The 25,393-nt window shown below is 54.3% G+C and overlaps 1 protein-coding gene across 1 annotated transcript; it reads left to right on the forward strand.

The window, feature by feature from the left end:
- Positions 1-5,247: 5,247 nt before the first annotated feature.
- LINGO4 (leucine rich repeat and Ig domain containing 4) lies at positions 5,248-23,666 on the forward strand. The gene is made up of 3 exons (XM_074938278.1): positions 5,248-5,391; positions 18,665-18,797; positions 20,982-23,666. The coding sequence occupies exon 3, from the start codon at positions 20,994-20,996 to the stop codon at positions 22,803-22,805; it is 1,812 nt and encodes a 603-aa protein (XP_074794379.1). The 5' UTR covers positions 5,248-5,391; positions 18,665-18,797; positions 20,982-20,993; the 3' UTR covers positions 22,806-23,666.
- The last annotated feature ends 1,727 nt before the right edge of the window (positions 23,667-25,393 follow it).

Here is a 25,393-nt window from a genome sequence, read left to right on the forward strand (position 1 = left end):
AAGGACCAAAATGCTTTAGTCTAACTAGAATTTTGGGGCTTATATAGGCCTGTTTGAAGGAACATTTATCGGCCTGTGGTACACAAGAAGCCAAGCTAATGGTCCTGGCTGGCCTTAAACTCTTATGAAATCTGCTTGTACTATGGTAGGACCTAAGAGTCACGGCCGCAGATCAGAGCCCCACTGTGCTAGGCGCAGTACAGACACGGCCAGCCCCCTGCCCCAAAGAGCTGATCATCAAAGTGTTTTATTAAAGCCCCAGCTTCTAGAGTCATGGGATGACCGGAGATTTCATTTTTTAACAAAGCTGCTCGCCCTTGTGTGTGCAGAGGAAGGTTTGGAAGGCTCAGGAACAGCCTCCCTCCAATGATTACTTTTAAAATTCTCAAGATTATTAAGCCACACCCGTGATTTTCCAAACGTTTGGGGCTGGCAATAGTGGGGGCTCCCCAGGCGGGCTCGGGGCCTGTTTGCACTAGGTGCCGTATACAGTAATAAAAAGGGGACAGTCCCTGCACCAGAGAGTTCCCAGTCAGGGTTAATGACAAGGGGGGACAGCTGGACAGAAATAGAGCGGTGGGGTGGAGGGTAACGCGGTGGTTTGTCCCTTAGGCTGGGATGGCTGGAGCTAAGCCACCCTCATCACAGAACAAGCCGCATCTGAGTGAAATCAGGGAATTGCCCATAAAGAGCCAGGCTAAAGCCCTGACGCAGGGCAGCTGGGGACAGAGCTGGATGGTGAGCTAGGGTAGGAAAGGAAGCTGAGAGCAGGGACAAGGGGGCCTGGGACAGGAGAGACCCTGACTAAACGGGAGAGACTGGGAGACCCAGAGGGGCAACAAGAAACCACAAGGTGGGAAATAGCCCAGGTAAAACCGCAGCCCTGGTAAAGGGGCGGAGTGGAGCTAGCTGTTCAGGGCAGGGCCACAGAGCCCTGCTGTGAGGGGGGAGCTGGGTTTCCCTACCAGCCCCAGCAAAGGGGGCTGCAGGCTGACCCTCGAAGACAACAGCCCCAGAGAGGACAGAGGGGTCTCATTTGTGTTCAGACATTTCTGGGGACTTTTTAGTTGGTGACTCCCAAAGAAATGGCCTGAGGACTGTGCCCCGGAGTGGGAAACCAGCACAGAGCCTCAGCAGCCATCTGCAGGGGGTGTCCCGCGGCGAGGAGACTCAGTGACCGGGGCAAAAGGGCACGGGCTTTTGTGTGATGTTTGTGGTGCTGTAGCACGCGGGGGCCCGGATTGGGGCCCCGCTGCGCCAGGCACTGCACGCACAGATGACGCCCAAACACTGAGGAGCTAACAAAAAATAGAGAGGCGAGTTACAATCTGCTCACGCCTCAGAAGGGCTGGGGCTGGGGAGCACTGGCCCATCAGACCCATCTGTCAGGCTGGTCCCAGTGTCCTGGCTGCACTCTAGGGAACTGTCTAGTCACGTTGCAAAAACCAGAGTCTCTGCTACAGTAGGCCCCCCCATGTGTCAGGCTGTTCCATCATGGGGATGGCCACAGGCTTCCCCCTGACCCGACCTGCAATCCCATTAATTCCTCGCTACAGATCCTCCTGGTTTGCCACCATAGGGGGGGTCAAACAGGCCCAGGGCAGGGAACCCCACCAGGGTGAGAGGCAGCCAGTGATCTGTGGGCAGCCCCCAGGTGGGAAGGCAGATGGCATAGGCGGGAGAGTCCCTCACTGGAGTCCAGTGGAGGAGCTAAGAGCTAATGCAGCGTCAGCGAGCAGCAAGGCCTCTCGACTAATGGTGGGTCTGTCTTTGTCCTGCCAGGCTTGGGGCTCTGCCCCTGCAGTGTGTGGGTTCCTCACAGCGCTGCCTAGGGGCGTGATATTGCCAGATCCCACCAGCCAAGCAAGGTTTGGCCAGTTCAAATTGTTGGCATCCTACTGAGGAAGGGGGCATCTTTCCTCCCAAATCTGCCTTAAATCAAGCCACGGTGTGCTGGGGTGGCCAGAGGCCTTGCTTTTCTGATGAGGAAGGATAGTCCAGTGGTTAGAGCATTCGCCTCATGCTTGGGAAAGCTGAGGGTCACATGCTAGATGTGGGGAAAATATTTACTGGGGAGTCTGGCCTGCTTCCTGCCCCATGTGGTGCCCCCAGAGAAGGGCATGCTGCACCTCCGAGGAGTTCTCAGTACAGCATGAGAATGTTCAGTTATTTTGCCAGGCTGCCTGAGGGCATTCACCCTGCTGAGTAGCAAAAGTGTATTGCAAACAATGGAGGTGTACGAGCCTCTCAAAGAAAACATAGCAAGAAGTCATTATAATGGAAAACGTTAGACAATGTAAATATAGGGTGCACTACCAACTCCCCCCGTGTGTATGTATGCAACATAGGTGAATGCAATGGAGTAGTAACAAAAGCTAACTTAATGCACCATCCTGGTTGAGAATTTAAACACCTGCCATTTGGAAAATTCAAATCCCAAGACTAAAACCTTGCTTGCGCGCCAAGAACAATGAACTTGGAAGACCATGCATCCCAGCGCCACCTGGTGGCGCCTGCCACAGCAGCGTCATTGTGGCAGCCTTAGACCCCATGTCCAGCCCTCCAGCTACACGCTCAGCTCTGCACTTTAGTACACTGCCGACTTCGTGGTAGGAAACATTGTAGCCCAGGGGGTTCAAACCAGTTTTGTGAGCTCTGCACTGAGCATCTTCAGCTCTGTCCAAGGCCCTTGTGCTCGTTAAGGACTAAAGGGCTGGGATATATTCTACAAGGAAAATACATCCCTGAGATATCAAAGATTAAGGAGGAAAACAACAGTTCCGAAGGGTCTTATGGGGAGAAAAGCACCATTTTAGTCCTATATTTTTATTACTATTCTCCTCGGGTTCTTATACTGTGCCTAGCACAAGGTATCGGGGTAGCTTATGGCATCACTTAGCCTCCACCGAGATCAGGGTGCCGTTGCGCTAGGTGCGGTACATACACATACCATAGGAGACTGTTTCCAAAGCTTGCGATCAGCGGTGGAAGAAACATACATTATCCCCATTTTACAGATGGGGAATTGCGGCACGCCGAGATGCAGCGACTTCCCCAGCACCATCCGGTGAGTCGATGGCAGAGCAAAGGGCTGAAGCCAGGTCTTCTGCGCCCTACTCCCCTGGTTTAACCATCTTTTCCCTCTCTGCACCCAGGAAATCAAATAGAAATCAATATTTGCCACACAACCCCACTTTGGAGCGAGAACAGCCTAGAGGGTATTTTTGATTATAATGTTTTAAAGGTTTACAGTTGGGATCCCTTCTCATTCAGAGCTTCAGTCCCTAGCATGAAGCTGCTATACACACCAAGGCACTTGTCTTGCTCTGTCCTGAACTTTGGCACAGCGTTGCTGTGTGCTGTTAGCAGCTGCGTTCCACCCCCGAGGTGGCTGCATTCCCGTGGAAGTGATTCTTGGGCAGAAAGCACTCTAGGCTGAAAGGCCCTACAAAATCATGATCGTATTAGTCACGTATTTTTAACGTCACCCTTGCTATGGGGCACCGACTCCCAATCTGGTAGATGTTGACCCTTCCAATCCCTCTCTTCGTACCCTGGCAACTGCAACATGAGTCAATGCAGTGTTCATAGGCTTTAGCTGCCCTGCGATTTTAGTGCTTAATTTGCTATGAAAGAGGTGCCAGGCCCCACGCAATTTTTTTTACATTCAGAACAGATGCAGCAAACCCAGAGGTGCTGGGGCTATGAACTGCCAAGCCCAGGGGTGCCGGGGCTCAGCCCTGGCACTGTTGATATTTCATGCCAGGCCAGCAACAACAGAGCTGCAGTGGGAACAAGGAAAAGGTGACAGTCACGTTCTCTTTTGCTACAAGGGAATCCCCCTGGCTGACAAGCGGCCGCCTTAGGGTTTAAAAAAGAATTGCTGGCTCACTGAGGCCCGATCCTGTGAGATGCTGAGTACCACAGATCTCAGGGAAGACTTAGTAAAGGGACTACTAAGTAGGGCTGCTAGGTGTCCATTTTTCGACCGGAATGCCCAGTCGAAAAGGGACGCTGGCAGCTCCAGTCAGTACTGCTGACCGGATGTTAAAAGTCCGGTTGGCGCGGAGATGGTAGGCTCCCTATCTGGCACCACACGGCTCCCAGAAGCAACCGGCATGTCTCTCCGGCTCCTAGGTGGAGGCACGGCCAGGGAGCTCCACGCACGCTGCCCCCACCCTGAGCGCCGGCTCTGCATCTCCGATTGGCCAATGGGAGCTGTAGGGGTGGTGCCTGTGGACGGGGGCAGTGTGCGCAGAGCTGCCTGGTCATGCTTCCGTGAGTCGAAGGGACACATCGCTGCTTCTGGGAGCTGCCTGAGATCTGCGCCACCTGGATCCTGCACCCCCTCCCACATCCCAACCCCCTGCCCCAGCCATGAGCTCCCTCCCATACCCAAACTCCCTCCCAGAGCCCGCACCCTGTACCCAACCTCCTGCCCCAGCCCTAAGTCCCCTCCCGGACCCTACACTCCTTCCTGCACCCCTGCCCCAGCTCAGAATCCCCTCCCACACTCCGAACCCCTTGGCCCCAGCCCGGAGCCCCCTCCTGCAGCCCAAACCCCTCCTCCCCAGCCCCACTCCATAGCCAGCACCCGCAGCCAGAGCCCTCACCTCCCCCCCTGCACTCTGCCCCAGCCCCCTGAAAATGAGTGAGTAAATGAGGGTGGGGGAGAGTGAACAACCAAGGGAGGGGGGAATGGAGTGAGCAGGGGTGGGGGCTCAGGGAAGAGGCAGGACAGGGGGCTGGGCAAGGGTGTTCGGTTTTGTGCGATTAGAAAGTTGGCAACCCAACCAATAAGGACAAAAAAAAGGGGGCGGGGGGAAAGTCTACTCCCAGGACTGCAGGCTGGGAACTTGCTGCTTTATTTAACTGCACCACAACAGAGAGTTGCGGGGGGGGGGGGGGGGGAAATAGGGGGAATCCTTATGCAACTAACCAAACAGGAACTAAGCGGGTGTGTGTGGAGCATGCCTCCCACCCATAATACTCTGCGTAACCCAGTGAACCCTTGATGACCTTCCCTACAGAAGTCAATGAGAGTGGCGGGTTCTCTGCCCTGTGCATGCTGCAGGCAAGCCCCAGAGCAGCAGGCCCGTTGCAGCCTCCCTCCCTGTCCCTCCTTCCGTTTTTTGGAACCCTTTCCATTGATATAGGGGAAGGGGCGGGGGCTGATCTCTGTCTGAGTGAGCTTCTGTATGAAGAAATCTTCCCTGCAGGCAGCAGCCATGAGACAAGCGAGCTCGCCTGGCGTGGCACATTGCCTGGGAAAAGTGAGAGCCACGTGGTTGAAAGGCAGCAGCAGAGCAAAGCAGGGATAAGACACACGCTGACGACTGTCATCATGCAACCCAGAAGCATCCTCGCTCCTGCAGGCACCAGATGCTCCAGGTAAGAGGCTGCCGGATGCCCTCTGCTACCGGTTCGTGATGGACAGAGGCTTGAAGGCGCTGCGTTCTGAGCCGCCCTGAGCTGACCCTGCTAGCAATGGGAGGAAGGCAACTGATTTGCAAAACGGTTCTTTCGCCTCCTGGTCGGGTTTTGCCTTGGGAATGGGGGCAGCAGCATGTCGCTGCGGAGCCTGCGGTGGCAGGGCGTGGGGGTGGGTTCGGGGGTGTCCTTCTCTCTGGAAAAGCCCAGACTTTGGGGAGATTGGTCCTTGGAGCGGATGGCCCGATCCTGCGAGATGCTGAGTACCGCAGATCTCAGGGAAGACTTGCTAAAGGGACTACTAAGTAGGGTTGCTAGGTGTCCGTTTTTCGACCGGAATGCCCAGTCGAAAAGGGACGCTGGCAGCTCCGGTCAGTAGCGCTGACCGGACTGTTAAAAGTCCGGTTGGGGCGGAGATGGCAGGCTCCCTACCCGGCACCACACGGCTCCCAGAAGCAACCGGCATGTCTCTCCGGCTCCTAGGTGGAGGCACGGAGGGGTCGGGGGAAGGGGGGATACTTGCATTGCGAGATCCCTTGCAGAGCCAAAAAGACTGGTATCAGTCAGAGCATCACTGAAAATTATGGAGAGGGTTAGAAAACACAGAACCCAGCTTGTTCCATGACCTGGGACCCACCTGTCACCGGCATGTCGGACTCAGGGATCACAGCCGTCCCTTCTGAAAAAGATCAGCGAGTGGAACTCCATTGGCTTAGGAGAGAGATGCCGGCCGGGTCAATATTTTGTAGAAATTGAGATCCTGAAATGGGGCAGCTTGCCATGAGGAAAAGCGATGCAATCTTGTTCCTTCAATGCAGCTGGTTCATTTCACTCGTGCAGCCCGATTTTTCAATTCTGCCCTTTCCGCTCCAGCTTTTCCAACACAAAAGGGCTTACCTTAAAACAGAGAGCAGACGCTGGTTCCAGTTGCCTGTCGCCAAACTGCATGCTGGCTAAATTCTCCCGGGAGGCTTGGTCGATGTTTTCGTCTGGCGCTTTGCAGACTGATCACTTTTTCAATACGTTTTTAATATCCAGGGCAAGGATGTTATCAAGTTCGACCTGAGTTAAAATGCTCAGCAGCAACTCTGCAAAGAATGGGTTGTTTGCCTGCTACAGTATAGCACAGAGACTTCACGAACACTTCCATGTGCTACTGCTTTTAATCAAATGCCGTTCCGGATGAGAAGCCGGGTGATTTTTTCTTTAGCCTCTTGTTAATCAATCTTTTTCTTTTTTGTAAGGGCACACGGCTAAGACCGTGTGTGAATATCCTAATTTCTAATGCACATTTCTGAGCTAAATGTCATTGCCGGCTGGAAGAATATATAAGTCTTTAGTGTTAATCCAGAGGATGATAAACCTACCACATTGGGATAGACCCTCAATCTTTGCAAACCAGCACGGCTCCACTCACCTAGTAGTCTGACCTGCCAGTGTACCTCAGCTGAGGGGCTGGCTCGGCGGGTTTTAAAAATAACCGGCATTTACATGTTGATCAGCCACAAATTCAGCTGTGCAGAAGGAAAGGCGGGTGCATTGAGTTAAGATATTTGGTTCTGATGTGTTAAATAAACCCAATTATCTCCTACAGCCTCATCCAATTGATTTGAACCAGACTATGCATGGAGTAAGGTGTGAGTAAGGATGGGTAGGGCCATCGAGTCCAGTGCCCTGTCTCTAACGCTGGCCAGCACCAGCTGCTATCAGCCGTGCCTTAGAGATTGGCTTAAGCTCTGAAGCACAAGGGGTAATATCTCTGCCAAAGGGATTGTTAGCAATAACTACACTAACCCTGGATCTTCTAGTTATCCATATAAATGTCCAGTCCCTCTGTGTATCTTGCTAAGTTCTTGGCTTCAGCCACTTCCTGTGGCGGTGAGTTCCACAGGCTTGTCACACATTGGGTGAAAAGATCTTTCCTTCTTTTCATTTCGTTAGGCATCCCCTTGTCCCAGCATTGGGACACAGAGAGACCAAAATCTGGGCAGCTGGAGGGTAACTAGTGTCCGGAAATCTTCAACGGGGCGGAGATCTGTGGGAGCGCTACAAGTCTTTGGCCACGGGGCCCTTTAAAAGAGTTCAGCCAGTTTCTCTGGGCGCTGCCGCAGCTTGTTGAGGGCCGAGTGCAAATAACAAGGTGTTAGCTGGTTTCAAGGCAAAGCCAGGAACTGTCATATGGAGAGCGGCATCATAAAAAGCAGCAAACTCGCTTCGCTTGGGCTATAATTAGCACCGATCAAACTTCATGATGTAAATGCAGCGTCGTGCCAAGGTTGGCTATTTAAAGCAGTCGCTAATGTGCAATCCTGTCTCGGTCAATAATCCTTGGTGGCTCTGTGCTGTCCCTGGATTTCTGGGAGAAATGCGTCCCTCTCGTGCGCTGTCATAAACTGCAGGTCGCCAGTTCCAGGGGGTCATTTCCCAGCTGGCTCCTTCTGCTGGGATCTGGGATCCCCCCCCCCCCCGGAGATGAAAAGGATGCATTAGTGGTTAGGGCGCTAGCTAAGGTCTTCGGAGAACCAGGTACAATTCCTAGCTCTGCTACAGGCTTCCGGGGTGACCTTGAGCAAGTCACTTCGGGCCAGATTCACACAGGGGACTTCCGTCTCCATGCATTGCATGGGGAGAGTTAGGCGCCGAGGAAAGGCATCCCCAGGCACTGGGGAACTGCATAAGCTAGGAAGCAGTGCAAAGCAGAGGTATGGGGGGCGGAGGAGCTGTGAGAATATGCAGCAGCCCCGTGGTTAGGGGTACACCTTTAGCATGTAGGAGACGCTGGGTCCAAGCCCCTGCTCCAAATCAGATGGAGCAGAGATCTGAAGCTGAATTCCTCCACCAGCTCGGGGGGAGAGACATGTGTCATTGTCTGATCGCCCCCCTCAGTGGTTTGTGTTCGGGCGAGGGGTGCCCAGCGCTCGCCGACTGGATCGCGCCCCGCAGGGCAGACAGGTGGGGAATCGCCTCATTTGAAAATCACCCCGGGGGCTGAGCAGCTCGTTAGTTGAGGGGCGAGGTCAGGACTCGGCTTGGCCCAGGCCTGACTGAAGAAATCTTGAGGAGAGGGGACCCTCGCTCTAGCAATGAACGGGTTAATGGGGGCCTGAGAGGCCGGTTCTGCTCCCTGGCCGCACCAGGAGGCTGGGGAAGGGGCTGAGCGGGGGAGAAGCAGCAGGGACCAGGAGGTGCTGCAGGGAAGGAATTCCACAATCCCTTTCTCGGCCTTGGAGGGCGCAGAGGCTGGCCGGGGAGCTGGCCGGGCCCTCCAGGATCTGGGCTTCCAGTGGGCTTGATTGAGGGTCAGGTCGAAGGTCAAGCCCCAGGAGGGCAGTAGCTGGCTTAAGTTTGTACTTCGGGGGTTCCCGAGGGGAGCGCTGTGGGTTCTGGCCCGGAGAGAAGGGTGAACCTAGAGAGGCTGTGGGAGAGGCCAGCTGACAGGCTACGGCAGGGAGGCAGCTGCAGGGGGTCTGACGGGGCCGACATCAGCTGCCGGTTATAGGGTCCCTGGTCTGGAACCCAGTATAGAGCCTGGGCTGGGCTTCCCCCACCAGCCACTGGGGAAGGTGGCATGAGGCCTGTGAGCAGGGGATAAGGACGGCGGAAAACCCAGAGGGAAGGGCTGTGAGGCCCGTGGGACTGAGGAGCAGACCTCAGGTTGTTGCATCTTTCTCTTGGGCTTCCTGGTCCCCCAAAAGGGGTGGCACCAAACCGTGATCTGGCCGGCGGGCCGAGTCACCAGATGGGACCTCTGCAGCGCTGGAGCAGCCATTGCCAGGGGGTGCTCGAGAGGACAGCGCTGCTATGCTAAGCCCAGCCACGAGGGGGCGCACCAGTCAGATCGTCTGCCGGCACGTATGGAGTTAAGCCACAGTGAGGAGCGTGTCGGTGATGCCTAAATCCCGTTGTGTATCTAGCCCGTCTGTGCTGTGTGCCTCAGTTTCCCCATCTGTACAATGGGGATAACAGCACCGCCCGACCTCACAGGGGTGCATGAGGATAAATACAGCAAAGACAGCGAGGCACTCGGATACTACAGTGAGGGGGGCCAGATACGGGCCTTCGACTAGCCTCCGCGGGAATTATTGGATCAAACACTTACTGCTCCCGCTTAATGAGCGAACATCTTGGAACTGTAGTGACCGGGTCAGTCGGAGGAGGCAGTTTGCTCTAGCGGCACCAGGCCGGGCGCAGTTTGAGAATTCCCATCGGTTGGGACGAGGCGGTGGCTGCTGAGGGCTGGCTCAGGGGGTGGTACGGCTGCGATGCCGATACTAAATAACAAAGCCTCATTCACATCGCACCAGCCACCCTTGGATGGCCGATTGGCCAGATTCGAAAGGCCAGCCGGCAGGGGGCGGCTTTCCAACCCCGCGGCTGGACCGACCATTCAGACAACAGTTGTGTTATGGCAGGAGGATCGTACAGCCCCGGGGAGCTGCTGGCATGGACGCAGTGCGTCAGATCCTCTTGTGTGAGACGGAGGCGGGTATTTGAGGGATGGTCGAAGTTCTGGGAAATGAAAGAACATTAATAACCTTCCAGAACTTGTGAAGTCACTATTGGCAACTCAGTGACTGGCTGAGAGGTGCTAATTATAAGTGATATCGACACAGGCGAGCTGTTGAGCGGTCTTCCAATGACGTAATGTATCTTATGGTATTTTAATGAGGGAGGCAAGGTTGTAGGGTCAGGATTCCTGGGTTCTTTTCCCCAGCTTTACTCTTCAAACAATGGTGAGTCGTTCTTAATGGGTTGAAATGTGCCCTGTCTGTAAACGGGGCGAATGAGACCCCCTGTGCAGGGGGATCTGTGAGGGTCTGAGGATCCCCAGCTGTAAGATCAGACCCTTGGATGTTAACGAGGTGATTGGGTGAGGAGTGGGAGAGTCTGGGATACAGAGTTCAGATCCTGACTCTAGCCTCGTTCCGTTATTAATTCTAATTAATTTGAGCGTGTCTAATTAATTGACTAATTCCATCATTAAACAGTCACTCCTGTTTCTGAGTGAATGTGTTGCGTGGGACTGTCGGTGGAGAGGGAGTAAAGCTGTAGGAACGCCACTGACTTGATGGGAATCACCCAGAATTGATACCTGAGCAGGACTGACCCTTCCCCAGCTTCTTGCTTATTTTCCCATTCAAATACCCCTAGTGACAAAAAACTAGTTAACTGGGGTAGGCCGTACCTTCTGGCTCCTCTGGAAAACACCCCCATGTGAAGGGGAGGGATAGCTCAGTGGTTTGAGCATTGGCCTGCTAAACCCAGGGTTGTGAGTTCAATCCTTGAGGGGGCCATTTAGGGATCTGGGGCAAAAATTGGGGATTGGTCCTGCTTTGAGCAGGGGGTTGGACTAGATGACCTCCTGAGGTCCCTTCCAACCCTGATATTCTATGATCTGCCCTTTTAAGATACAGGCTGTGGCTTGGAGCCAAAACAGGCTGGACTGGGCTATATGAACAAGCTGCTGAACAAGAGAGAGGACTGGAACCCGCGCTGACTTCAGTGGCTGGGCTCTGGCTCAGACCAGACACAGAGACTTTGTGGACTTTAAGCTTGGGAGCTCTGCACCAGAATCCCGAGCTAAGGCCCTGCCCCGAGATCCTAAAGAGGACGTACTTACTTTGTTAGGTTTCAGAGTAGCAGCCGTGTTAGTCTGTATTCGCAAAAAGAAAAGGAGGATATTATTAAAAGGTTGGATATTAGGAAAAACTTTTTCACTAGGAGGGTGGTGAAACACTGGAATGCGTTACCTAGGGAGGTGGTAGAATCTCCTTCCTTAGAAGTTTTTAAGGTCAGGCTTGACAAAGCCCTGGCTGGGATGATTTGATTGGGGATTGGTCCTGCTTTGAGCAGGGGGTTGGACTAGATGACCTCCTGAGGTCCCTTCCAACCCTGATATTCTATGATTCTATGAGGACTTGTGGCACCTTAGAGACTAACCAATTTATTTGAGCATAAGCTTTCGTGAGCTACAGCTCACTTCATCGGATGCATTCAGTGGAAAATGCATCCGATGAAGTGAGCTGTAGCTCACGAAAGCTTGTGCTCAAATAAATTGGTTAGTCTCTAAGGTGCCACAAGTACTCCTGTTCTTATTTTGTTAGTTTGTTTTGGCTTCCCCTTGCCTGGAGCCTTTACTTATCGATGACCCAGATGGCAGGAATAATGTGCAGTACCTCATCTGGCCACAAGGGGTGGGGGTGTACGTGGCACATGCCATGAGTTGCACAATGTTCTGAGGTTTGATAGCCCCAGTTCCTGGAGCTGTGATTTTTGGGAGCTTTTATTTAAGCTTTTTTAAAAAGCAAGTTTCCAGCCCCCTGACTAGGGAGAAAAGCTTGAACACCTGCCCCCAAAAGGCCCACGAAGCAGACCGCGAATCAAAAGCATTCGACATTTATTAAAAAAAAACAAAAACAACTCGTGCTTTTTAAGCCACTCTTTCCACAGTATGCATCCGATGAAGTGAGCTGTAGCTCACGAAAGCTTATGCTCAAATAAATTGGTTAGTCTCTAAGGTGCCACAAGTCCTCCTTTTCTTTTGATTTTGTTTAAGGGCCTGATTCATGCTTTCTGAACACTGCGGGTGGCAATAGTGGGGTTTTCAGTGGGACCCCATGTGACGAAGCGGGACTGTTCTTAATGTTTCCTCTGAATATTGTGGGGGTGCCTCAGTTTCCCCTATGCAGTTCTTAAGTATTTAGGTGGTGGGATAAGGGTCTATGATCCTTGCAGAGCCCTAGAGGGCAGGTGTGTGCAGGGGTCTGGACACAGAGAATGCCCAACACCCTGTTTCATGGCAACTGATGGCCTGGGCCCTTCCCCTTGCCAGGTGAGAGCTAAAGGGTTGGAGAACAAAGGAATCTGGTGACCTCCTGGCCCGGGAAAGGGACAAAGCCCAGAGGAGGAGGGGCTGGAGGGAGTTTCAGTTTGGGGCTGGCTGGGACATGGAGTGAAGGGCAGACGTGGTTGTCTGGCTCACTGCCCCCCAGAATGGACCCGGCTGAGGGGTCCTGTTCTCTGCACCTACAAGCTCTGTTTTAGACCATGTTCCTGTCGTCTAATAAACCTTCTGTTTTACTGGCTGGCTGAGAGTCACGTCTGACTGCGGAGCTGGGGGGCAGGACCCTCTGGCTTCCCCAGGAGCCCGCCTGGGCGGACTCGCTGTGGGAAGCGCACGGAGGGGCAGAGGATGCTGAATGCTCCGAGGTCAGACCCAGGAAGGTGGAAGTTGTGTGAGCTGTGTGTCCTGAGGACAGTCTGCTCACAGAAAGGAGACTTCCCCATAGTCCTGACTGGCTTCGTAGGGAGCAGTTCCAGAGCATCGCCCGGGGACTCCGTGATGCCCCAACATGTCCATCTATCAGCTTCTCTGGTATTGTAGTATAGTGCTCATCAAGGGGTTAACGGGGTTATTCAGAGAATTATGGGTTGGGGCCATATTCATAAATCCCCAGAACTTCTAAGGAATGACTGCCCCCAGGCAAAGCTCAGTGTACATGGGATCAGACTAGGGTCACCAGATAGCAAGTCGGAAAGATCAGGACCGGGGGGAGGCAATAAGGTGGGAGGGGGGTAATAGGGTCCTATATAAGGCAAAGCCCCTAATAATCGGGACAGTTTTGATAACATCGGGACATCTGCTCAGCCTAGATCAGACAGGGAGTAGTTATTTGATAGGGAAGGGGTATCTTTCTACTAGGCGACAATCAGGAGTTGTATTAGATGACTGGAGCTGCTATGTAAAATCAGGTGGGTGGGGGCGGTACTCTTTCCAGGCTCCACCCACTAAATAAGCTCCACCCACACAAGTCACCAAAATGAGACCCCACTCATAACAGAGTCTATGCAGATATTCAAAATATGCTTGTGTTGCCACTGACCAGGCTGGGCTTGGCTCATGCTTGGTGGGGCTTGACAGTGTCTCCTTGGGCTCAGCTCCTCCCATGTTGGGGGGGGAAATAAGTGGTGGCCCCTCCTACACCTTACCCACTTGGGGCACAAAACGAGACGCCGCGCACACTAGATGGTCCCGATCTATGTCCCTCGCCCTGCTCTCACGCCAGGAATGGAAGGGCTGACTGGGCTGATGTTTAAATTCTCATCACTGGGCATCACAGTTTGCTCCTCCCCGAGGTGACCAGGGCAATTCATACCTCGCCGAGGGATTGTCCCAAGTTCTCTGCAGACCATCGGTGAACCTCCAAAAAAGCGAACAAAGCGTTTCTTCCCAGTCGTGCCTGACCTCTTAAAAAATGAAAGCGGAGACTCTGGAGAACAAGGCTGTGGGCTCAGAGCGGTGGTGGGAGGGTGAATGGGTGCGTGCCAGCCGTTCCTGAGTGCTGGATAAGGTCCGTGAAAGCTAAAGGTTACCTGGATTGATTCAGAGCGCAGGAGGTCTTTGCAGAGCTCTCGTTACTCAAGATGAAATCCAAGGTGGAGCACCACTCCGGACATGCCGACGCCCACAAATAGGACCACAGCATTGCAGGGCCTTCGTCACAGAGATGAATTCCACCCTCCCCTTGAAGAAGGCTCCTTGCCTGGGTAAGGCAAACAGAGGTTCACCATAGATCCCTGCAGTGTTACCCTGGGTCTGAGCACCTGGATTAGCCCAGCCCAAGCGTGAGCAGCCGCACGGCAAAGCCCTGCCCAAGTTACTGTGTCCTCACCGGTGCTGCGTTCCCCTGTGGACTTCTGGGGGCGCGTCCCATGGTGCTTTGTGCTGCTCTGAGTGGAGCTGCCCTGTGATTCTTCCCTGGTCAGTTGGGGGAGAACTTGTCTGTGCTTCTAGGCACACGGAGGGCAATTGTGGGGAGGCACAGGAGGGCTGTTAGCCCTCGAGGGGTTTAACCTGCATCCTCACTGCCAAGGGAGCAGGGTCCCAGCCCAAGTGAAAGGGGGACCCGAGCTCTAATTTATAGCCCCGGCCAGGCCAGCTAGCCTGGGGTTGGAAGCACCAAACTTGGGGGAGATGGTTTTGTGTGTGGACAGGAGAGGGGGGAAGGGCAACGCCCGACTTAGCCTCCAGCGAAGACGTATCATGAACGCCTCACACACCCCTCACCAGCCAGGCTCTCACCCCGCTGAGTCAATGGAGAGCGAGCAGCTCTCTATCCTTCATTTATGGTTTTAAACACCAGCAGCAAATGGGCTCCGCCTGGCAGGTGAACGTCAGCCCGGCGTCGATACTGGCGGTGTGGCTTAAACCCACTGCTGGGCAAATTCTCTCTGTTCCCAACCCAAGAGGCAGCTCAGCGACATGGGTGCAAAGCCTAATGGAGGGCAGAATCAGGCCCGTCATGGAATCCCCGCGCAGAATCGGGCCCGTCGCGGAATCCCCGGGCGGAGTCGGCCCGCTGGGTCTAAGCCAGTACCAAGTTCTCATTTCTTCCTTTGCACTGCAGTCTCTGCCCCCGTCCGCCCCTCACCCCCTTTTCTCTTTGGCCAACACACCTGCATTAGCCTGATTAAAGCTCCCTCTGCTCAGATCTCTGAATCTAATCACCATCCATCTGCCTCCTGGGGCTACTTAGGAGTTGGCAGCTCTGAGCTTGGACACTCGGGCTGTGTTTTTACTGAAAAAGGCCTTTTAAAAAAACACTAATTAAACCTGTGTTGCCAGCACAAAATGATCCCGGGGCCAGTTCGTGTTTGCAGCGGTTGTTCTCAGCCCGTCAGCACTGGCCTTCCGTGTGGCAAAACGAGGAGGCGAGAAATTGACGGCTTCTCTTGGGGGGGTTTCGACTGGAAAATCCCGTCCGTTCTGTACACTTGGTCTACACTTAGACTTCCAGCAGCATAGGTGTGTCGGGCAGGGATGTGAAATAGTCACCTGCTATGGTGACACCCTGTGCCGGTGTAGACACAACTATACCCACAGAAAACGGCTTCGGTCGGCCTAGTTAATGTCGTTCAGGGAGGTAGTGTTCCTACGTCGGCAGAAAAACTCCCTCTGTCGGTGCACGCTGCATTTATACACTGGGAGGCTTTGTGGGCATGCGCTGCGTAGGACAGGTGTAGCTTAAGCGTCATTCCCCCAGGGTCGGGTGGGTTTGTCGTACCTTGGGAGTTAATTGCTAAGAAAAGATGCAGGATCTCTCTCACTTAGCCTTCACCCCCTCCTGTTGCTCCATCGCCCGTTTCCTCTGCGCCACTACAGTTAGCTGCCGTAAGGGATAATAATTCCCCAGGGTTTCTTTCGCCCTGAAGGATCCAAAAGAGCTTTGCAAACGATGACCAAATCCTGCAGTCCTTACTTAGGCAATTCTACCATTCAAGTCTCCGGAAGTTTTGTCCAAGAATAAAAATGCACTTTGCCTGGCACCAAAATGCAGTCTGTTCTGGGGTGGAACACGGCAGCACGCAACAATGCAACATATTTTATTTGTCATATATATATATATATATATATGTGTGTATATATATGTGTATATATATATTTCTTTATCCTAAAAGCAAGGAGAGACACTGTCCCGTTCCTACCGTCTGTACAATCTAAACTCAACTTGACACCACAACAAGTGAGGATCGGAAAGAGACTGAGACTAGATCGGAATAAAGCCCCCGCCAGCGTTCTCAGCAGACAGAATGGGCGAGCATTTGGCCACGACATCAGGAGAGATGCCCTTTCTCTTCCAGCAGCTGCAGTTCGAGGGCATTGTCGTTGCTCCATGGCTGGAAGACTTCACCAGCATTGAGTGGAACTCGGATCCCGTTGCAAAGGGGATTCTGTACGTGGAAATTGGATTGGTAGAAGATTATTGAGCCCTGGGAATCTAAGAGAACTGAACATAGTGTTTTTTAAAGGGAGGCCGCCTCTGCTCTCTGAGAACATCTTATGGAGAGATGCTAAACTCCAGCTGAGCTGTACAGGGGATTTGCAGTCCTTGTTCCTCTCTGAAAACAGGGGACAAAACTAACACCTTTCAATTATGCCTACAACCCAGTCCTGCACCTTTGGTGTGCCAGGATCTACCCGGAGTAGCCCTGCTGGAGTGACTCTGAGTTTACACCAGCGTCACGGAGGTCAGGATCTGTCTCTGTCCCTAGCCGGTAAAGAAAGACAACATTAGGAAGCGCCATGCGTGCCAGACCTCATTTCACCAATGACATCCTAGTCGAGTAGGGAAAGGCAACAGCTCCCATTCCAATGAATTCTTGTCCTCCCACCCCTCCCAAACCTCCCCCCACCTCTATGATGAATGTTGTCCCCCTTTTCAATCATCCCTTGCTTTGATGGCTGCGTTTTAATGCATGTGCTGGCAAGATGCCACAGGGGCACTCAAAGGAGATTGCTTTCCTTGGCCTGACTTGAGAGCCACAGCGTCCCGGCCTTTGCAAACAGAGAATTGCCAGCCGGCAGGCTAGGAGGAAGCCAGCCAGGCCTCTGGGTTGGAGATGCGACCATCTCTCAGCTCTCGTACAAGCGTGGGCACATAACAACCGTCTCCGCATTGCCCTGGCCACTGTTAGACAAGGAGCGCTAAAATCTAGCTTCCAGCCTGAATAATAGTGCCCTGCCTAGAGAGCAGAGGTTTCCAAATGTGGGGCGCGGTCCCATAGGGGGGCACGGAGCGGAGGAATGTTCGCGGGGGGGGGAGGGGCATGGCAGGATCCAGGCCAACCCCAGCCCCATGGGAGGTGGGGAGGGAGCACCACCCAGCCCTGCTCTGCTCCCAGCTCTGCTCCGGCCCTGCTCACAAGCCGCGGCTCCCAGCCCATGCCCATACCCACCCCCGACTGTGGCCCAGCTGCGGCTCTGTTCTCAGCCCCGGCCCTGCTCCCGCTCCCAGTCTCACCCCCAGTTGAGGCCCCAGCCTCGGCCCCCTTGCCCCTGTCTGCCTTCCCCTCCCCCCGGAGCTGGGGCCCTGCTCCCAGCCCTGGCTTCGGGAGGTGAGGGGAGGCTGGATAGAGGTAAGGGGCGGGGCGTGACCTTGAAAAGTTTGGGGACCACTGCTATAGACGGTCTCCTTCTCCTGCCTGTCAGGCTGTTGCTGCGTGCTGTTATAGGCTGCCGTACCTCACCCCAGAAGAGGCTGCTTGTCAGCAGGTCTAGGTACACTTCTAACGTGCTTTGTGGAAGGTGCTAGCAGAGGGCAAAGTGGCTGGGAAGTATCGGCAGAAGGGGAGGCAGTTGCTTGGGATGGCCCAGGGGGAGGAAGAGTAACGGGATGAAGTTAGGGAGAGCTAAATTTAAGCTGAATAGCCAGGAAGATGAAGATATGGGTTAGGGAGGCAATCATCCCCTGGGGGCCAGTGGTAGATACAGCTGGCGAATATACCATGGGGCAGAGAATGGGCACTAGGCACCATGACCTGGCATTAAGCGAAATCAGGGTCTTGTGTCTAACCTGCCGAGCGACCAGCCAAGAGATTTGAGTTCCCTTCCCAGCTCCGCTACTGATCCCAGGTGTGACCTTGGACAAGTCATTTAGTCTCTCTGGGCCTCAACTTCTTGTTTTCTTACAGTCCCCCCATTTCCTTCACTCTTGGCCTGTCTTGTCTGTTCGGACAGCAAGTGCCAGGGGCAGGGACTGTCCCTCCCTGTGGCAGTGCAGTGCCTGGCACAATGGGGTCTAGATCTCAGTTGGATTCTCTGATCACAGGGGAAGACAGGGTGTTTCAGGGGATAGAGCACTGGACTGGGACTCAGGAGACCTGTGTTTGAGTCTCAGCTCTGCCACTGGGGGACCGCGGGCAAGTCCCTTAACCTCTCTGTGCCTCGGTTTCCCCATCGGTACAATGGGGATAATGATACTGACCTCCTTTGTAACACACTTGGCGATCTAGGGGGGAAGAGCTAGGTCGTACTGTTATCCCCATGTACAGAGGGGGGCACGGAGGCTAAGTGACTTGTGCAAGGTCACACAGGCAGTCGGTGGCAGAGCAAGTAGATGAACCCACATCTCCACAGGCCTAGGCTTGGGCTCTAACCACTGGGCCATGCTGCCTCTGTAGTAGCTGTGTTTCTGCAATGCACCCTCCTGCTTGTGGCTATGGTAGCAGCCCTTAAAGCCTGGGGTTTTTAAGGCTGCAGCATCAGATCCCTGCCCGCTTTGTTTCCAGGAGCTTAGCCTCCCGGGGCGCAAGTGACAAACACTCACAGGGGCCTGAGCGTATCTTTGCCCCCGTCCTACAGAACCAGCCAGTTCCCTTGCAGATAGTTCTTACTGACGGGCGTCTCCATCGGTGGGGTGACGAGTCACCGACCGTTTTGATTCTCTCTCCCCAGTGGGCCATGACCTGCGAGAAGGACAGCGTGGCCAGCGGGAGCCCTGGGGAAACGGGGGAGTCAAACCGGAATCTCTTTGCTGCGATCTGAGCTGGCCGTGCGCACAGACACCCCGCCAGGGTCATGATTAAAGGTAAGTGTGTCTTCCCGGAGCACACCGGATGGTGGCTGGAAAGGCGGGTTGGAATTAAATGACAAAAGCTGCCCATCTCTGGGAAATCGCATGCAACGTGGCAGGGGCGTGTGTCTGACGCGCTGGGCTGGCATGGGACAGACCTGGGTTCAAGTCTGCGCTCTTGCACAGCTGCCTGGTGGCACCTAACCTTGCTGTGAAGGGCTGGGAGAAAGCCAGCTACCCGCTGGAGGAGACCCTTTGCCGCGCCCAGCAGCCAAACCCCCTGCCATGGGAATGGGGTGTGTGCGCTGGGACAGAGCCTCCCTCTCAATGCTGCCGATAGAAACCCCTTGTTCGGGGCTTAATGCCAACCCTTTGTTGGGGAAGGGGCGGGGGCAGGTTATCCCGGCACTACAGGGTTTGTTGCACCGCCCTGTGGCAGACACTAGATGGGGCACTGGTCCGAGGGAGGCTATTTCTGCATTCCCCCAGGAGCAGCAGTGCCCCTGGTCGAGGGCCACGTCCGAGCGAGGGGCAGGGTTTTCCCCGCCCGTCTGGGAAAAGCGAGTGCCCGGTTTTTCATTCCCACCAGATCCAGGCACAGGCTAGCAACAGCTCTAGTCCCTGGGGGCGTCTCCACGGCAGCAGCAGGGGTAACTTCCAGCTTGGGCAGACGTTCCAGCCCAGTTCCCCGGCCCTCCCAGCTGGGATTCAGTCTCAGGTCACTCACTTGCCCGACAAGATCCCATGTAGCCTTGGCCAAAAATGAAAGAAGCTGGATCACCGGTCCCTGGGGACAGCTCCCTCCCTGGGATCAGACTGATACGGCTCCGCATCATCGAAAGGCATCTTGCGGCAAGTGACGAGGATGGGTGATGGCGGCCTCTTTGCCAACGCCGGGTCCTTTCACGATGCTTGGTGCGACACCAACAGTGGATAAAACCCATCAGTAAGGCTAAGATTTTGTCACGGATATTTTTAGTAAAAGTCACGGACAGGTCACGGTCAATAAAGAAAATTTCACGGACGCCCGTGACCTGTCTGTGACTTTTTCTAAAAATATGCATGACAACATGAGGAGCTGCGGGGTCCCCAGGGTGGCTGGGCAGCTGCGGGGGCCCTGGCTCGGAGCTGCAGGGTCCCCCCGCCCGCAGAAGCTGGGAGCTGCGGGGGTACCTGGCTGCATTTAAAAAAACCACTGGCAGCGGGGACCCTGCAGCTCCTGACTGCCACGGGATGAAGTCACGGAGGTCTCTGGAAGTCACAGATTCTTTGACTTCTGCGACCTCTGGGACTAAATTATAGCCTCCCCCATCAGTGCTGCAGGAATTTATGCTCTGAAGCCTTCCAAACTTGTCGAACGGCAGCTGTGGAGAACATGGTTTTCTACCCCTTGGGCATTCGTTAGAGGGGAACTTGCATTTTAATAAATCATTCGAGGCTGGAAAAGTTCCCGGCACCGTCCTCTGCTTTAAAAATAATACATCATATCCCAGGGCCACTGAATTTCAGTGCTGAGCGAGATCCATTGTCCTTCACCTGCAATGCTAACTGGGACTGCCAACATGGCGGGGGGGGGGATAAAATACAGCCTTGGGTGTGCATGTCAGCACGGAGAGGCATTTAAATCACATTGATAGTGCCAGCTCTGCTGTGGGTTAGCTGACATTCTCCAGAAGACAAAGGTTTTATCAGCCGTGGTGCGATCCAGCGGGTGGAAGGCCGGACAGAGACTCAGGAACCTGGGTTCTAGTCCTGGCTCTGCCACTGATGTGCTGCGTGACCTTCGACAAGTCCCTTTCTCCTCCTGGGCCCACGGGGGACTCTCCTCCTTTAAGTGTTTCTGAGGTCAACGGATTGCAAGAGTATCAGGTGCTGTGGAGGAATTGTGAGTTTAGGAGCATCCTTGCAGGGAGAGAGAGTCAAACGCCGACCCTCTCCTGCTACCAGGTCAGGAGGCAAATTGGGGCCCAGATTTGGTCCTCGGGAGATAGCACAGTGACTTGCCCTGGCCAGACGCCATGGTGATGGCGAAAAAACAAAGAGCCAGCCCTGCACCAGTGTTAGGTTCAAGACACTGTGCTATCTGGCTCTTAGATAGATGGGCCTGCTGCATGGCTCTCCCAAGGCACCCGTGGCCAGCTGCTGTCTAGGTGTAGATCTGCTTTGGTTCTCTAACTATGGGATGTTCTTGTTTTGCAGGAAGCAGGTAAGATGGTGGCTGGGCCTTTCCTAGACTCTCCCTTCTCTTGGGCTTGTTGGCATCCCCTGTTCTTCCTTGCCCTGGAGGCCCTCCTGACGGGATCCAGCTGGAGCTGCCCTTCCAGGTGCCACTGCTCCTCCCAGGACAGGTCTGTCTTCTGCAACCGCCGGCGCCTGACCACCGTGCCGGGCGGGATCCCCCCGGAGTCTGAGCTCCTGGACCTGAGCAAGAACCGGATCAGGACCTTGCACCAGGGCATGTTCTCCCGCCTGCAGCCCTTGAAGGAGCTGGACCTGAGCGAGAACATCATCTCCAACATCGAGCCTGGAGCCTTTAACAGCCTGCAGAAGCTGATGACCCTGCGGCTGAAGAGTAACCAGCTGAAAATCGTCCCACCTGGAATCTTCACCGGCCTCCCTAACCTCACCATCCTTGACATCAGCGAGAACAAGATCGTCATCTTCCTGGACCACTCCTTCAAAGACCTGTTCAACCTTAGGAAGCTGGAGGCCGGGGACAACCACCTGGTCTTCATCTCACCGGAAGCCTTCAGCGGGCTCCTCCGTCTGCAGCAGCTCACCCTGGAGAAGTGCAACTTGACGGGCGTGCCCCAGCTCGCCCTCTCCCAGCTTCCCCACCTGGTGGAGCTCCGGTTCAAGGTGCTCAACATCAGTGTCCTCCACAACTACTCCTTCCGGAGGCTGCACCGTTTGAACGTGCTGGAGATCAACCGCTGGCCTTTCCTGGCGACGCTGGAGCCCCGCAGCCTCTCGGGACTGAACTTGACCTCCTTGTCCATCACCAAGTGCAACCTCAGCGCCGTTCCTTACGAGGCGTTCAGGCATTTGGTTTATCTCCGGTACCTGGATCTCTCCCACAACCCCATCTCGGTGATCCATGGGAAGAGGCTGAGCGACCTTTCGCGCCTTCAGGAATTCCACCTCTCCGGAGGCAAGCTGGCCACCATCGCCACCAGTGCCTTCCAAGGACTCAACTACTTCCGGCTGCTCAACGTCTCTGGTAACGCCCTGAGGACCTTGGAAGAAGGGGTCTTCCACTCGGTGGGAAACCTGGAAATCCTGCGGTTAGACAGGAACCCCCTGGCCTGTGACTGCCGGCTCCTATGGATTATCCGAAGGCGACGCAGGCTTAACTTCGGAGGGCAGCAGCCCGCCTGCGCGAGCCCCACAACGGTCAAAGGGAAAGTCTTCAAGGACTTCTCCGACATCCTCCTGCCCAGTCACTTCACCTGCAGGAAGTCTAAGATCCCAGACAAGACCCCTCAGCAGGTGAGTGTGGAAGAGGGGGGCAAAGCAACCTTGAGCTGCAAGGGCGAAGGGGATCCACATCCAACCGTCTACTGGGTCTCGCCTCATAACATCCGCCTGGACTCCAACCACAAGGGGCGGATGAGGGTCTTTGCAGATGGCACCTTGGAGGTCGACTATGCCCTAGCCCAGGACAGCGGCACCTACCACTGCGTTGCCAGCAACGTAGCAGGGAACGACACTTTGCTGGCGCACCTTCTCGTGAGCAAGCCCTCCGCCCAGTTGGGCAATGACTCCTTCCTGTTCTCCAACCGCTCGGAGGCCTTCCAGACGTCCCTCATTGACGTGGGCACGCTGGTGGGAGTCTTGGCCATGGGCATCCTGCCATTCCTCAGCTCAGTCACCGTCTGCTTCGTCTTCATCTTCTTCTGGAGCAAGAGCAAAGGGAAGGTCAAGCATCACGCCACCTTCGAGTTCGTCCCTCATTATCCCCATGCGGCCTGGAACAAGCCGCGCAGCAGTGGCGGTGGCAAGTTTGCCACGAAACTCATGTGACGGGGGGGCCATTTTCTCACCTCAGGCCCCCATAGCTTTGTAAACCTGGAAACAAAAAATGCAGAGAACTTACAAAAGTGGTTCATCTTTGTGAGCTGCCGATGCCAGCACCACGCTCCACCTGTGTAGCAGCGCGGGGGGCCGGGGAGTCTTGTGGTCAGCATGAAGCAGAGATCGTTTATAGTTGACCTTTTTGGCCGACTGTCAGGGACCTGGCAATGAAACTGGTGCAGGTTTGGTGTAAAGATAACATGTTAAGGCAGAAGCTAGAGACTATGGACTTGGTGGTGTGGGGAGTTGGGCCTGGACTATGAAGCCTTTCATCTCTAGGTCACTGGTTCTAACCCCGCCTAGGTTGGCAGGGGCTGGAGAGGTGGGGACCTCTGGGGAATGAGGTTAGTGGGGCGTGGTGAAGTTCCCAGGGGGCAGCTGTCACATCTCAATAATGGGATGAGCCATGGTCCTTACTCCAGGAAGTGGTCAGGTTTGAGGTGTGTTGGCTGGGAAGCATGGGGGGAAAACGTAAATGTCCCAGAGCTGTGGAGAGAGGATGTGTCCTAAAGCAGCGAGGTAAAGAAGTGGGACATTATAAAATCATGGCTCCTTCCCCTGGAGTGGAACAGCTCTCACAACATGGCAGAAAATAATAGAACTGTCCGAGCGGGGCAATTTATCAGGGGTTTTGGCAGTTCTGCTATAAAATGATGGGGGTAAACTGGGGAGGGTTAATAATTGGAAGTGTCTTTGCCAGGCCTGGAGTCATCTTTGTCCCTGAAATCACCCAGATCCTTAATGGGCTCCCAGAGGGGAGACAAAATATTCATCTTTCCCCTCTTCCCGCGACCCTTTTACGACCTCTCAATCTGCAGTGAATTATTCATGTCAGGCAAAAACCAAGCGTGCTGCTAAATGCAATCTATTAAAACCACTGTGGTTGAAAGTCTTGTCTAATGCTTAACCAGATCCTCGAGAGCAATACATAACACTCCGCACTTCTGTAGCAACCGCGAGCCAAAGAGCTCAAAGCCCATCACAGTCATTACGGGGTTACACCTCATGACAACCCGTTGACGCAGGTAAATAGCACAATCCCCATGCTACAGATGGGGAAACTGAGGCACGGAGCAGGGCGGCATTGTGTCCTTTGCTCTTTATGCTACAACACTATGAACAAGCTACCCAGGCAGAGCTGGGGCCTAAATAACCGCATTCAGTCACTATACAGGAATGTGCCAGGCCTAGTTACACAGAGCAGGTGGCTCTGGCTGGTTTCCGAAAGCTTCTCAGAACGTAGTACACGGTGAGTGCCACTAGAGGGCTCACAAGCTATAGTATTAACACCTAATTGGGGAAACTGAGGCACTGAGAGGGGACATGATTTGCCTTGAGATCACACAGTGGAGCTGGGAATAGACTAGACCTCCAGGAATTCTGACGTGCATCTCTGCTCTAAACACTAGAGTCTGTTTCTCAAATGTGGCCACCGTGGCTGCATGCGGCCACCAGGGTCTTGTCTTGCGGCCACGGCCTCCTGGGCTGTGACTTGGGAGAGGAATCTAGCAGCCCCTCCGACTCCCTGTTGCTCCCAGATGCACTGCCTTGGTGTTGATTGCTGGGGCCACCAGCAGGGGTTGGACCCTGCCCTCCTCTGGAGACACCTGGGGTACAATGCTGGAGGAGAAGGCAGCCAGTGAATTTCCCACCTTCCCAGGGGCACTGGGGCTTAAGCTTTGGGCTACAGCAATGGGGTGGCGGGGCAACAGACTCTGGCCGGGGGCCTCGGGCTCTGGCTGTGCAGTGGCAAGGTCCAGGCTCCAGCTGCAGGGCTTTGGGCTCCTGCCTCCCCTGACCCCCCATCCAGGGCTGAGTAAGTCTGCTATGAAAAGTGATACTTGTATGTTAAAAGAAAAGGAGGACTTGTGGCACCTTAGAGACTAACCAATTTATTTGAGCATAAGCTTTCGTGAGCTACAGCTCACACGAAAGCTCATGCTCAAATAAATTGGTTAGTCTCTAAGGTGCCACAAGTCCTCCTTTTCTTTTCGCGAATACAGACTAACACGGCTGTTACTCTGAAACTTGTATGTTAGTTAATATCACTTTTCACAACAGACTTACTAGCTAGCACCAAATAAATTACGACAAGTTGGCCGTGTATATATGCATATTTATTTGTTTTTGCTAAAGCTAATTAAGTATTTTAGAGGAAAGTGTGGGGTCGGCCACCAGCAAGAGTTGGTGGCCACACTCTGAGGCCACCAAAAGAATTGTCCTGAGAACCCCTGCACTAGACAACCCTCCCCAAGATACGTGGGCCAGGGAATAATTTATATTCCCCACCAACTTTGCCGGGTGGCCTCCCTGTAACTCCAGACCTGGCCTCACAGCCTAGGGAACCAGGGATGACACGAAGACGCAGGAATTGAACTTTCATTCCTTTGCCCTGGGTTTTGTTGGAATCATTTCCAAAGATATTGGCTCGTAGCAGCTAAAGCGCCGGCGTCTCTGCTACACGATGGCTGCTTTGCCCTAGAGCCCCACATATGACCGCGTTCTCTGCAGGGCTGCGCAGCCGGGTCAAGAGCATC

The sequence above is a fragment of the Natator depressus genome, chromosome 24 (assembly GCF_965152275.1).
Source record: "Natator depressus isolate rNatDep1 chromosome 24, rNatDep2.hap1, whole genome shotgun sequence".
Classification (NCBI taxonomy): domain Eukaryota; kingdom Metazoa; phylum Chordata; order Testudines; family Cheloniidae; genus Natator; species Natator depressus.

What these genes read in the sequence shown, in the direction of transcription:
- LINGO4 (XM_074938278.1), top strand. Translation starts at nt 20,994, where the DNA reads ATGGTGGCTGGGCCTTTCCTAGACTCTCCCTTCTCTTGGGCTTGTTGG.